Genomic DNA, 14,479 nt, shown 5'->3' on the forward strand with positions numbered 1-14,479 from the left:
ATACTATACCTACCGTTTTTTGTCCGGTATCGAAATGTTGTCGCTGCAGCGACCCTTCGACATAAGGCGGAAAGGGGCAGGTACTTGGCCGAATGGTCTGGCGCGCCTGACCCACATACAGACATAAAAAAACCTTGATCGGGATTCGTCCCCGGGAGAGTCCTGGGTTCGAACCCCGTGAAAAAAAAGAAGACAGGAAAGGCAACAGTTGGTTCTAGAATGAGTTAGATTGTTACAAATTTACTTTGCCGTTTGAATTTTATTGTATCCACTATTCAGTTTTACCACTGGTATTCAGGATTTTAGCAGCAAAAGCAACCAAAGGAAAACGTAAAGTAGGCGAATTGGAATGCACTTCTAAAGCAAAATGTAACGTTTGTTCTTTCAGTCAAACACTGAATTTCGTCTGCGGACAGAGCAAGCTTAAGAGTAGACTAACTGCAGTGGGCAACTAAATTGTGATGTTCCAGAAATTAAAAACAAAATATCAGGTAGGGCAGGGGTCGGCAACCTTTTTTCTGTAGGGCTCGATTAAAATTTTATCGCGGACCGGCCTTGAAAAACTACATATTTAAAAACGAAAACTCATAATTAAGTTTATCATCGCCGGAATACATGGGTACAATGTTTTTAAAGCATTTAGCCTGAAAAATAATACGGCCCGGTAACAAATTCGTCTCGGACCGGCGATTGCCGATCCACTGAGGTAGGGTACAAGAATTGAAATGCACAAAGCGATATAAAAATAGAATCCCATAAAAACATAAAATAAACGAAAGTGGTCAGTACTGCTAGCACTAACGATCCAAGCTAATTTCACAAGAAAGCAAACTAAGAACACTATACTGTACATTTTTTCTGCTTGTCGGCCTTAAGGGCAAATCTTACTGCGCGAGAATTGCTCAAGGGAGGAACAAATGCATTGCGTTTAGCAACTAAAGTAACCGATTGGGTAATTAGAAGCAAAACATGACTTGCGCGCTGTGGCATAGTCTAAAGTTTTTTTACTGAGCTGGAACTAAGTGCAAACATTTTGATCTGATTTTTGTGTGTGTTTATCAAGAACTTTATATGAATCAGAAAGCTTACAATTATATTACTATACAAAACGTTGGGTAAAGCATATAGTAAAGCCTAGAATCAAAATCAACTGCGAACAGTTTTTTTAAAGCATTGTTGTATAACTGCCAATTCAAGTATTGGATCAGTACTCTTTCCGTTTTTATGACGTTTCCCAGTCCTACGCTGTGATTGTAAGAAAGCATGTGTAAGGTATACGTTGCAACTCTTGTTCCTAAGGTGAGTAACTGTATCTTCTGAAATGTCTGAAGTATGTTCCTTACAGTTAAATGATTTTCAGGACCAACGGAAACTAAACACTGAAATTATCTATCGAAGAGCTGAAAAACAACGTGTACTGATAAAGTTGGGTCGCAAATCGTTGGTAAGGACCACTTAATATTATCAGCGCCTCATAACGAACAGCAAAGGATTTTCTGCTGTTAGTTTAGGTGTATTTTTTTGGTTTTTAGATCTGTATGAAAGATCGAACAAGCAAATTTCAAATCGTAACAAAAATGGAAATCAAAAACATATACTAGTCCTGTACTTCAGGATAATTTTACATTCGCCTTCGGGTTATTATTCTCAACCGGAGTGAAGATTAGCAGTAACTGTTTCGAACTAAACGAACCCTGACGTGGAGATACATTAACAACTCTTTGTCGGGTGTGGTTGCACAATGTACTTTTCATTTTGTTTATAGCAATACATTTATGAAGATTTTGTGGTCTTGTTGAATAACTCTCTATAACTTCACATTTTTTGCCAAAGTTTGTAAAACTTGGGACTAACTTGTACGATTACTACGCTTGGAGAGAAAGAGAGAAAAGAAAATAAAAGAATAAGGCAGAGGAGTGTGTAGTCGACAATCACGGAAGCCAGGGCTTTTCTTTTGGAGTCGTTTCGCAAATGACAGACGAAACTAAAAGTCATTCCTTTCCCAATCAACAATCGCCTACGTGAGGTCTTCCTTAATCGACAATCATATTAAAGTCAGACTGTCTCTATTGTAGTCAGGCCTTTCCAAATCGAATACCACGAAAGTGAAATTCAGGGCTACCAACTAACAATCACTCAAGTCAGGTCTTCAGTAATCAACATTGCTTCACGTCAGGTCTTCTCTATTCGCCAGGCCTTTTCCAATTGACCATTAAGGAAGTCAATTTTTTTAGATTGCAGTCAGGTCTTTTCTAGACATTTAGCTTTAGGATTCTAACTTTTAAAAAGCACAAGCACTAACAGCATAGAAACAAAAAACGATTTAGGTCACTGTAGGTTACGTTATGTTCCTAAAACGTGTTTTGTATTTACAGGATACGGTTTAAGTTTTATTTTGAATCCACATTGGAAATAAAATGAATTTAGCTTCAGTTGTGTTTATCGCGTTCTTTTACAACCTTGCACCAGAAACTGTATCAGGCTCATTATACTGTTGCACAGACAAGAGTTGCACTGGAACAATTGATTGTCTAAATGACCAGGGATATTGTTACTCCAGGGTGGAGTATAGCCCATCCGCTTCTGAAACCGAAGTCACCTATAATGAAAGTAAGATTATTAAACACTTCAAAACTTTTTACAAGAAAAACGGTCAAATTTGTTGTTGTTGTTGTTTTGCAGTCTCTCATCAGTGGTCGAACTATGAGTGGTTGCGGCCAACTCATCGGACACCATCAGGCAATGTTGATGATCGAGGGTGTACATCCAAAGCATTAACATCGCATTGCACAAAATCTACGCGGACCAAAGGTGTAGTCACAACTTGCGAAGAAACTTGTCAAACCAACGGATGCAACGATGGATGGCGTAAGTGGGCCCAATTAACACAAAAATATTCGTAATACAAAACTTGTGAAACTTTTGTTGAAAATACAAAAAAACACTACGTAGTTTGAAGAAACCAAACTTCTTCCGTGTTAAAAACTGCCTGTATTATTATTATGATGTGTCAGCAAACGATTTCTATTAAACCCAATATTCAACTTTGCTTTGGTTTTGATCGTGTTGTAAAAAAACTAATAATTACATGTTGTTATTATCATCACAGCAAACAGACCCAAATGCTTGCAATGCATCAGCCAGCCAGGTAAAATTGCATCAGGATCGGACGAGTGTCTTTACAATCCTCGACCAGCATCATCATGTCCACACCCATCTTACCAGTTCTGTGTGTATACCGAGCAAGGAAAATCTGGACTGATGACCTGTACGTACAAGTTGATTCATCAATGCAATTTTTTTGTACTTGGCAAATCCTAAACGGTTCTGTGCATGCCTTATATCCGCATTGCTTTTACCACTAGTTAGGTATGGGGAATTTAGAATAGCGAATCCGTATCCAAATTCAAAAGGTCAATATAAAGCAGATATAGGTGGATTTGGTTTTTAATGCGTTTGCGAAGATTTTTTATCACATTATAATTGTTTACCAATTGTTTACACGAAATTGTTTAATCGTTTTGTAACGTTATCTAACCAAATGCTGATCTAATAATAATTCACAGAAGTTGCTCTAACACATTCCGTCAAAATAACATTAAATTGTATTCGATAAACATGAGCAAGACTAAGACAAAAATTTAGAAGTCAAAAACAAAAATGGTTCCCGTATTTTTGATTTTTGGGAACGATTCTAGAATAATGTGCCATTTAAAAGTTACTGTATTTCGGATCCGATTAAATTCTTCTAGAACAGTGTACCATATCAGATGTATACGCAACCATTTTGCATTTCTTTTAATAGATCGACTTTCCGATAATCGTAGGGGTTACCCTCGTAGCATGTCGAGAAGTTGTTCGAAAACTGATATTGGAACAGGGTGTGCTGATGTCAAGATAGGCGACACCATTTATCAGCAATGCAATAAGACATGCAGTTCGGATGGATGCAACCATGGTAAAAATGCGAGCGTTTTATTTCTGATTAATTGTCGTTTGAATGAATAAACGTAGCCGTTTAAAGCACCGATTTGTAATCAATTAAAGCGCTGGTATCTCTTCAACAGTAAGTATTTCCTGGTTCCCCTGGTCTATGTTGACTGATAAAAGCAGATGAAGTAAATTTCAATAAATTAGGAAACACGTTTTTGATGACAACGTCAATTTTCTTTTCAATATCCAAAATGTGAGAATCGAAACTAAATACTGTAAAATATCTGATACTTATGCATGACAAGGCATTGTCCGAAAGTTTCGAACGTTGCTATACAAACTATCAAGGATAATTGCATTAAGTTGCTATACAAACTAGAAAGTGAATGCGGTATAACTTTTAGGAAGAAAACTGTCTCACGGTTGAAAACAATGTACAGTCACCCTGTCTGTTTCAGAAATTTCAGCTTAAAAAGTACAATTCAAAAGCGCCATTGAAAACGTTCAAAAAATCACTTCGCAAACTTGAACGTAGACTTGTAAATGGCAAAAAACTTAAGCCAGTTTCATATCAATACTTGCTCGGTCGCATAGCCACAACCAACACTTCATAGGTTATAAAGGTAGTAACAACTAACAACGTTACTAACAACGAAAGCGCTACGCACTGGCTTGCGTAGTAAGTTAACGATTTTTAATTGCCCGGAACAAATAAAGTTGGATATATTGTTTTAAAACGTTTGATCATTAGGGGAAGTAGACTATCCTTTATTTCGGCACTTTTGCTTGTATCTTTCTACAGTTCATACTTCCGTGTACACGTAGGCCTAACCATAGTTAAGTGACTTAAAATATTAGGCCTAAGTCTGACCTAAATCAGTGAACTTTCAAAAAATTGATACGATTTTGTGTTTATAGGAATGGGAGGTTCCAGTAGACCAGTCACAAGCTTGGTGGTACTCTTCGCTACAAATGTGATGGCTTATGTTGCCCAGTTTATATTTTCTCAATAAGTTCGGTAAAGGTTGCCATGTAAAATAAAATAACTTTATCATGCTCTTTCTAATGGAAGTGAAGTAACAAAACTGTTTAAATAAACATTTTTTAAACTTTTTCTTTTCTGTTTTTGTGGCCAAATGGCACTATTCTATGAATCACGGCAAAAGTGTTGATGTAAAACAATGTGTTATTGGCGCTGGGAATTCGTATTGACTACTTTTGCTATAACAATTCACATCTAAATTAATGGTGTCCACTTGCATACTAGATCAATGTCTCTTATGATGTTTACTGCACATTGACGACCATAAAGCACAATGCCAATACACTCGTCTAAGCAATTTACCACGTATTTCTATGCTCAGGGACATTGTTTTATTTTGATGTCCACTTACACGTTAGTTTGTTGTCCTGGTGTAGGTCACCTCGCATATTTAATGCTGATTGCTTTATTAATCACCAAGCACCACGTCAAAACGATTTTCCTGAGCCAGTTCACTAAATGTAAATCACTTTGAACAACTGTTTTTTGTGCACTGCTTTGTTTTTTTAATTATAATTCTTGGTGTTTCGCGACAAGACAGGCATTGCTGCTTTGAGTACTTCCTAACTGAAATCAAAAATTACAAATAAAAAAAATCAAACAGTTCAAACTTTTTCCTGATGAGGAACCCAAACCCAAGGATAACAAGAGTACTGACCCCAAAAATGTCCTGACTTGATTCTTTTTAAGCACTTTTTGTTGTATTTTATCATTACTTGTTTTGTACGTTAACATGAATGAATATATTGAAGTAAAATTTATGCGTACTAATTTATTTATTTATTAACATATTCGTTCCTTTCTTGCTTTCCTTTTCGCATTCGCTTACTGGCGCACACTTTCTTTTAATTTATGAAACAACCTCGTGAGATGTTATTTGATCTTATTCGTGGGAATATTCGGGTAACATATACAGTGTCCTATTTTATTTCCCCCTTAATTTCTGTATCGCGATCATTCAACATCTCACGATGTTGGGTAGGGTTTCTTTTTGGTGGTTGTTGTTTACCTACCTATATTATTCAACCAGCTGGTTTCCACCCATGTTGCCACACCCAGTCACGTTGCCCTTCGCGCCACTCGCTTCTCCAGCGGGATCCCCGACTTCTTTATCACGTGTCACTTTGTATACAATAAACTAGAATCATAAAGGCTACAATCACCCTTATGTACAAGGATATTTTAATAAATTTGAATCACATGTTACATTGGCGTACTTTCAGCCGCTAATTTTTTATTCCGATTTCTGATCTTGTAGCAGTAGTGTAGTGTTTTCATACTATATGTAACGTTTTTATCCGGTATCGAAACTCATCTTCGTTTCACAGATATGTGCATTCATTTTAGACAAAACTTCAAGTCCGTTTATAGTGTTCCCAACCAAAGAAAAAAAACAGTATAGTGGGCAATTTATAAAAGCAAAATGTAACGTCTGTTCTTTAGTGATTAACTATGATTTTTTCTAATTGTGATCCCATCATACCATAGAAGAAACTAAAGTAGTCGTGCCAGTACTAGCACTATAGAACCAAACCAATTTCAAAAGAAAGCAAAGTAAAAACACTATACTGTACATTTTTATCTGCCTACTGGCCTTTAAAGGACAAATATTGCTGCGCGAGAATTGCTCAAGGGAAGAACAAACTTCAGAGACGCACTGCGTTTAGTAATTAAGATAACCGATTCGGCAGACGTTGTGGCAGAGTCTAGACTCTAGAGTGTTTTTTACAGGGCTGGAACCAGGTATTTTGAACTGTTGTTTTGTGTGTGTACCAAGCACTTTATATGATTCGGAAAGCCTACAATTAAGTTGCTCTTCAAACCGTAAGGTAATAAATGAGGTAACCAAAACTTAAGCATGCAATAAGTGTGGAATCAAAACCAATGCTATAATGAGAGTTTCTTCGCGTGGTGTGCCGACTTTTAAAGGTTGGTTACTGAGGCCATTGTTAATGTGAATGGGATATAAAACTGTCAAGCATATATTTTGCTCTAACCAGGTAAATTGTACAACTAAAATGCGAACAGTTTTTAAACATTGTCGTTGATCTGCCAATTAAAGTATTGGAACATTACTCATTCCATTTTGATGAGATTTCCCATTTCAAGACTATGATCGTAAGAAACACAAAAGCAAGATTAAGGTATAACACTGTTGTTTTAGTTATTGCAAATCTGTTCCTGAGGTGAGTAACTGTGTGCTTACTAAAATGTCTAAAGTATGTTCCTTACAGTCAAACGATTTTCAGGACCAATGAAAACTATGCACCGAAATACCTTACCGAAGAGGTGAAAAACAACGTACACATTACCAAACGCAACACTAAAACGAAGTTGGATTGCAAATCATAGGTAATATTATCTGAATCCCATAACGTTTTTTACCAACTTTTCGGGCTTTCTTGTTTTGTGTTAAATGCTTGTTTATAACTCTGATTTGAGTACCCTGTTCAAAATGTCATATGTCGTTGTGCTTTATCGAACATTCGATCAAAACTCCATTATTGTGAGAGGGAGAGAGAAAAAGAAGATTGTTTGTGAAAGAGAGAGTGAGAGAAAGGAAAAGAAAAAAAGAGGTGGTTTGTGACAGAGCGAGAAAAAGAAAGAAAGAGTGTGTGTGAGATAAAGTAGTGGAATTTATGGAAGGGGAAAAACGCAACAGCTTGCAAATGGTATAAATACGAAGACAGGAACGAAAATAGCTGCTCCAATGTTCTGGAAATACCCGCCAATTCCACGTCTTAAAAACGATCGCTTTTTGCAAGCATAGCTTTAATCTTAATTGTCTGGGATGAACCACAGTAAATAGTAATATTCCAAATTGATATTGGTCTTTCGTATCTGTAGTTTGTTCTGTTTATGGATGACACGCTAAGCATTGAGGATCCTAACAAATAAACCGACCTAACAACGTTTAAGAATACCAATAAATCAAAAACCTAACATATTTACTTGCATGTAAAACTTGCGTTTGTATTTTACAATTAGTTTGAAAACACACGTTATATATGGAAACGTAGGCTAACATAAAAATTTTTCTTGTTTGGATAACCAACAGAAAGTTAGATGCATAACTCCATTGGACTTTTACAAGATTACAGTGTTATGTGCGGTTGGGAAATCCCATTTTGTTTGACATAGACCAGTACACCTTGTCGCCTATAAAGGCAGTTGCTGATATATGTGTGTTTAGCTGCATCTTCAAAAGTTTGTGCAGCATACAAAGTAAGCTATAGGATTGAAGATCTAACTCGTTGCAAATTTTTATCTGCACTTTTGCTTGCTTATGTGTTTTATCGTCATGGTTATAGAAAGGCTTTTGAACAAAACGATATTTCTTTATATGCGTTGACTATAAATTCCACATTGTAGCACAAAAAAACTGTACAGACTGCTGGAGTAGAACTACTTATAGCAATTTGTATTGCAAGTTAATGTGTTGATTTGATACTACAAGATCTTGGTGATATAGTTTGACGCTTTATGTATTTGAATTGGAATAAAATTAAAAGAATATTTGAACCTGAAATTTAAGTGTGCCAAGAAAAAATAATTAAGTATGTCTGTATCTAAAATTATTACAATCAGCTTGACAAAAAGGGCAAAACAATTTATGTTATGATGTAATATTCTAATAAGTGTTTGAGTTATTCTCTTGTAAATTGTTTATGCAGGAATAATACAGCTTCAGCTAGTATTTCGAAAAATCCGCATTGGAAATAAATATGGTGTTAGTTTATGTTGTGTTGGTTTCTTTATTATTTCACCTAGCACAAGGTAATTTTCTATGTCACTTCGTTATTTATAACTTTTTGTTGAAAATGCTACGTGATAAAGGTATTTGCATTTTATGCGTGTATTTTTTGAATATTTTTTTTAAATAATGGTTTAATTAGTTTGGTTAGAAAATAGAGTTTTGAAATTTAAGACAGATTGAATGATGCTAATTGCATTACAAATTTATTATTAACGAATAATTTGCATTTATTATTGTTTCACAATTTTTCAGGTCAGGTGGACTGCTATGTGTGTCAGGATTCGAACGGGTTTGATGGTTTCAGTCCAAGTCCTTGTTACAACAATTTTATGGGTTTGGCTCAACGTTGCAGTTTCCCTGCAACCTGTCGCCTAGAATTCTTGAGTGTAGATGGTAAATGATGGTTTAATCTCAATATTAAGTTTAATTGATGACTGAAGTTTGAAATCAATCAATACACTTTCATGCACAAGTAGATGAAAAATGATAAGAAAATTTTGTTTAATAAAACTTCAAATAATTATTTAAAAAACACATAGAGGTTGGCGTTTGTGACATACGGAACTTTGATTTGGGTACCAAAAGCAAAAAAAAATTGTGCATCTCTGGTTTACGTGTGATAGACTGCGGCCCACATTCCCGCAAAGGATTGCCTTATTCAACCGCAAAAAAATTGATTTGTTTAACATAGGGTAATGAAATTGTTATGTAGTCATTTAAAAATTTAAAACATTAAATAATACTTAAGTTTGCCTAAATCTTTTACAGGCGTAATTCGGCAAATCGAAAGAGCTTGTGGAAACAGTGGTGAAACTGTGGCACATGCGCTTCAGTGTACTACCAATCTTAGCACATCCTCCTTTTTCCAGTTCGTTGAAAGAACAACATGTACATTAGTGTGCAGCGCCGATGGTTGCAACAACCAACTTGCAAGTAATTTTTTACCGATGTACTTTGTCACAAAATATTAGTTGCGTGACAGCTAAACCAGAATTTAAACGTGTAGCTTTCGTCACAGGTAATCTTACGGCTTGCGCTTCTGGATGCAGTGGAAATGGATTCTGTAACTATTTTGAAGGCATCTGCGTGTGTGACAAAGGATTTAACGGGACTGACTGCAGCAATGCAGGTTTGTAAAACGTGTGCTAAAAATTGGCGTTTAGTATGATCAGTGGTGTACCTTACAACGGAGTCGACAAGAAACTAAATCCGAACCCGCGAACCGGTTTAATTCATTTCCCCTGAACTAAATACGAACCGTAAATAACGATTCCCCTTACCCGAACCGGAGTTGCATCTTATATTTTGTTTGGTGTTGAATCTTAACCGGACCGGTAAAAATGCATCCTGTATTGTTTTGTCACTCGCCACCACAAAATGAAGTTCGATAAGGACAGGTAGATAAGTGTAGCATTATAATTAAGCAAAATAAAATTTAAACCGGTTTAAAAGCCGCAAAAGGGTTCGGACAAAGCCAAAAATAGTTGTTTTCAAAACCTGAACCAAACCCGAACCCCTAAAATCAATAAATAGTGAAGCTGAACCCAAACCAATATAACAAACCGTTTGAATCCCTACTTCAGGCCTGCACAACTCAAAACAACGCAAGGGCCACAACGGAACACATAAATGTTTCGCGGGCCGCAAGTCTATAATAACTCCATTGAAGTGTACCACTATACTGTTTTAAAAACTTTCGGTCATGCTGGATATAACTGCTATAACCAAGGCAAAATTTGAAATCTGAAAAGCTTTCTTTCGTCGCTGACAAACAATATCACATGAACGAATAAATTTTCTTAAGCATCAACAACAACCCAAAGGACACGATTTGTAACTAAAATTCAATGAGAGATGTTGCATCTTTTGTTGTCAACAAGCGCGTCGTAATCAGGCACGAGGCTGGAACTTGAAATTTTTAGAATATCCTCCAAATGTCCATCAGCAAGTGAAGATCGCTGCTTGTTTTTATTAAAGTTTAATACAGAGAAAGTTTGTTTCGACAAACAAGACACATTATTTTTGTCTTCATCACTGCAAGTAAGTATTTGCTTGTCCATTTCGTTTTCAGCCATTTTGGACAATCCTATAATAGCCTACTTGCCCGCGCACATAAGATTAGACTAGGCTCTACTATAGATACTAAACGCTATAACCAAGCTTTGCGTGTGAAACAAAGATGGGATTGTTTCGTAATGAATAAAACAAGAACTGAAGTAAGATTACTCATTTAGAGGTCCAATACGTTATTATTACACAACATCGAATGCATGGCGGCATAACGTTTTTTTGGTTCAATGCAAAGTATTTTAAAATCTTCTTGCGGGCCGCACTAAAAGCTTTCGCGGGCCGCATGCGGCCCGCGGGCCGTATGTTGTGCAGGCCTGCCCTACTTGATACAACCGTGTGTTGTAAAAGTGTTTTTTTATCTTTGCAGTGCCAGCAACAATCCTAAGCTGCTTGCAGTGCGACGACGCAGTAGCTCCTGGCTGTTCCGCTGCACTCCCTTCCACACCTTGCAGCGATTCCTCTTTTGACAAATGCTCAGCAAGCCGAACAACTCTATATGATGCAAGTAAGGGGCAAATCACAATCAATTGTTGGAGTGAATTTGAGTACGTGTAAAGATGAAGTATGATAACTGGACAATTTATTTGTTATAAGTATAAACACATTGTCACCAAAGATCTTTTTTTACAATGCATACGAACCGAACTTTTCAACAAATAAGTTACTGAAAAAATTCGATATAAGTACGTCTGCGATGGGCCTACGATTTTTTTCAACTATGATTAATACTTCGAACTATTTTTCCATGTTTTCATAAACCATTAAAAACATTTACAGATGGTGCTGCAGTGAGAACTTTTATAACTCGTGGCTGCAGTAGTTCTTCATCTGTTACCAAAGACGAGTGCACTTACACAACGCCAGCAGATACAAATCTTCGAGGTTTCTTCGAATATACCTGCACACGAACTTGTACTACCAACGGTTGTAATACGTTCACACGTGAGTTTTTTTGAAGAGAATATTGGTATGGTAAGGTTCTAGAAAATTAACAATTATTCTAAATACTAAAATAAGAAGCAAAAACACATTAGCAAATGCTTCTTTGAACTGGATTAAAGACTGTCAAGTTTTTATTGGTAACATTTTCTTCTTAAATATCACTTCCTAAACCAATTACATTCTGTGATCGTTAACATTACCACGTCAACTATTAAAGAAATAGATCACATAAAAAGCACCTATACTTGCCAGTTTTAGTGAGCTCATTGTTTACAACAGGGGTCTCCATTGTTTACAACAGGGGTCTCTTCCGTGTTCATTAATCCTTTTTTATTTCATAAAATCAACAAAGAAAGCAATTGTTTGCGCATAATTCGCTATCTTAGTTTTGTCTGTGATGTCACAACCCACTCTTAGATCATTGATATGCGTAACCAATTGATAATACTTAGGTAAAATACATCCTAAAACTGTGGTGAAAGTTTAAGTTACTTTTAGCAGCTTAAGCTGTTTAATTTGTTTTAGCATTGAATTCATCGTGGACCGCGGAAAACTACGAAACGTCTGTTAAATAAATGAAATGGTTTGGAAACCACTGGCCTATAGGCATCTGAAAAAGTCAATGTGGCCAACATAAGCGTCAACAAAATGTTGGTTGGCTTTCATGAATAAGGTTGCATTATTTTATCACAATAATAATAATAATATATCACAAAGGTTAAATTTGGTATTTTTAACTTAGTCATATATGATTTAATGTGTGAAATACTTGAAAGGTGAATAAAACAAACACATCCTTTAAATTTTACAGGAAATAAATTTATTTTTTTATTTGCTGTTAACGCCGCGGGCCTCGGAAAATTGCCTGGCGGGCCACATGCGGTTGGAGACCCCTGGTTTACAATATAATTTAACAAGTAAAAGTTAAATTTTGGAAAAAGTATTTTTTGTATCTCTAGCCCAAGGAACTGCACCAGGTCCACTGTACTGCTGCAGAGACCAGTCTTGCCGTACAAGAATTCGTTGTCCAATTGACCAGGGATATTGTTTCTCCAGGGTAGTTTATCGCTCATCCGCTTTCCAATCCAATATCACTTACAACGAAGGCAAGACATTGAAATTTTTCGAAACCCTTTTATTACTTAGTTAAAACAGTTTCTTCAGCTATTTATTATTGTTGTGTTTTGCAGTCCAAGGTTATCAGTTGGTTTCTGAAGCTCGTGGGTGTTCAGCCACGGCTTTGACAACACAATGTACAAATACCCAACTTGAAAGTTCTAATGGTGTAGTGACGACTTGTGAAGAAACTTGTCAAACGCACGGATGCAACGATGGGTGGCGTAAGTGAACGGTTAATTAACACAAAAAATATTATATTTTGAACAATAAACAGTTAAGACATCAAATATAATCAGAGCGTTTTTACTTTTTAATGAATGAAATGATACCAACATAGTAAATCTTTTCGTATTAATTTTTTTATATTTTTTATAATACTTTGATTTTGATCCCGCTGTTAGACACTGTACTGATGTTAACGTTGGATCATTCTTATATTTTGGTCTTATCAAGCAAACAGACCCAAATGCTTGCAATGCACCAGCTCGCCAAGTGGTATAGCATCAGGATCGGACGATTGTCTTTACAATCCTCAGCCAGCATCACCATGTACACGACCGTATCACCAGTTCTGCGTATATACCGATCAAGGAAGATCTGGAATGTTGACCCGTACGTACAACTATGCAAAATTCAATTCATTTGGACGCAATAACATGAAATTGCAATAGACAAATATCAGCAGAACACAAACATTGCAGACGTAAAAAACAGTACAAGATTCGGTATTCTGGATTCGATTTGACTAGTCTAGAATATTGCACTGTTTCAAATTTCTGATTTTTGGTAGATATTCTTCGTAGATGATCAACTTGTCTGTTTTAAGTGTTAAAAGAACTTATTCGATCTTATATATTAGATCCGATTAAATTCTTATAGAACAGTGTACTATATCAGATTTCTACGCAACGATATTGTACTTTTGTAATAGACCGAGTTGCCGATAATCGTAGAGGTTACCCTCGAAGCATGTTGAGAAACTGTTCGACTACTGATATTGGAACAGGGTGTACGGACATCCAGATTGGCGACACCACATATCAGCAATGCAATAAGACATGCAGTTCGGATGGATGCAACCATGGTAAAGATTGGAGCGATTGTAGTTAACTTCTAAAGGATATTTATTAGCAACTAAAGCTGTGGTTCTTGATCGGTTCTGCGCTCGTACCTTTATTTTTTATTAGTATCTTTACGTTAACAATTATAGACGCAATTGAGAATTGTCGTAGTTCACTTTCAATTATATTGCAAAATGAGAGTAATTTAATACACCCAGTAGCGTAGATGTGGAAATGTTTTTGAGGAATTTTTACACCCCACTGACACTTTTCAAAAATGTCGAGATATCCCTTATTTTGACAATGTTTCCGTACCGCCTAAATTTGTAGCCTTTAGCATCTAAGCTATAGGGCGTACACGTAACCACGCTCAAGCACCTGTGACTGTTTAGGATTCAGTGTAAGTTCGACCTAATCCAACATTTCAAGCACTTCAACAATTTTGTGTTTATAGGAATGGGAGGTTCCAATAGACCAGTCACAAGCTTGGTGGTTATTTTTGTTACAAGTGTGATGTCTTCTGCTACCCAATCCATAATTTCTCAGTAAACTTTA

The 14,479-nt window shown here is 36.2% G+C and overlaps 2 protein-coding genes across 2 annotated transcripts; both read left to right on the forward strand.

The window, feature by feature from the left end:
* The first annotated feature begins 1,070 nt into the window (after positions 1–1,070).
* LOC145203641 (uncharacterized) lies at positions 1,071–6,181 on the forward strand. The gene is made up of 8 exons (XM_080075904.1): positions 1,071–1,299; positions 1,361–1,444; positions 1,533–1,728; positions 2,376–2,610; positions 2,683–2,868; positions 3,110–3,268; positions 3,806–3,958; positions 4,852–6,181. The coding sequence occupies exons 4-8, from the start codon at positions 2,418–2,420 to the stop codon at positions 4,944–4,946; spliced, it is 786 nt and encodes a 261-aa protein (XP_079932030.1). The 5' UTR covers positions 1,071–1,299; positions 1,361–1,444; positions 1,533–1,728; positions 2,376–2,417; the 3' UTR covers positions 4,947–6,181.
* Positions 6,182–7,377: 1,196 nt separating this feature from the next.
* On the forward strand, positions 7,378–14,474 carry LOC145203643 (uncharacterized). The gene is made up of 11 exons (XM_080075905.1): positions 7,378–8,752; positions 8,985–9,125; positions 9,501–9,665; positions 9,751–9,861; positions 11,170–11,307; positions 11,580–11,744; positions 12,704–12,850; positions 12,935–13,084; positions 13,317–13,475; positions 13,795–13,947; positions 14,379–14,474. The coding sequence occupies exons 1-11, from the start codon at positions 8,701–8,703 to the stop codon at positions 14,471–14,473; spliced, it is 1,476 nt and encodes a 491-aa protein (XP_079932031.1). The 5' UTR covers positions 7,378–8,700; the 3' UTR covers position 14,474.
* Positions 14,475–14,479: the final 5 nt, after the last annotated feature.

Source organism: Phallusia mammillata, chromosome 8 (genome assembly GCF_965637545.1).
Source record: "Phallusia mammillata chromosome 8, kaPhaMamm4.hap1.1, whole genome shotgun sequence".
Taxonomy (NCBI): domain Eukaryota; kingdom Metazoa; phylum Chordata; class Ascidiacea; order Phlebobranchia; family Ascidiidae; genus Phallusia; species Phallusia mammillata.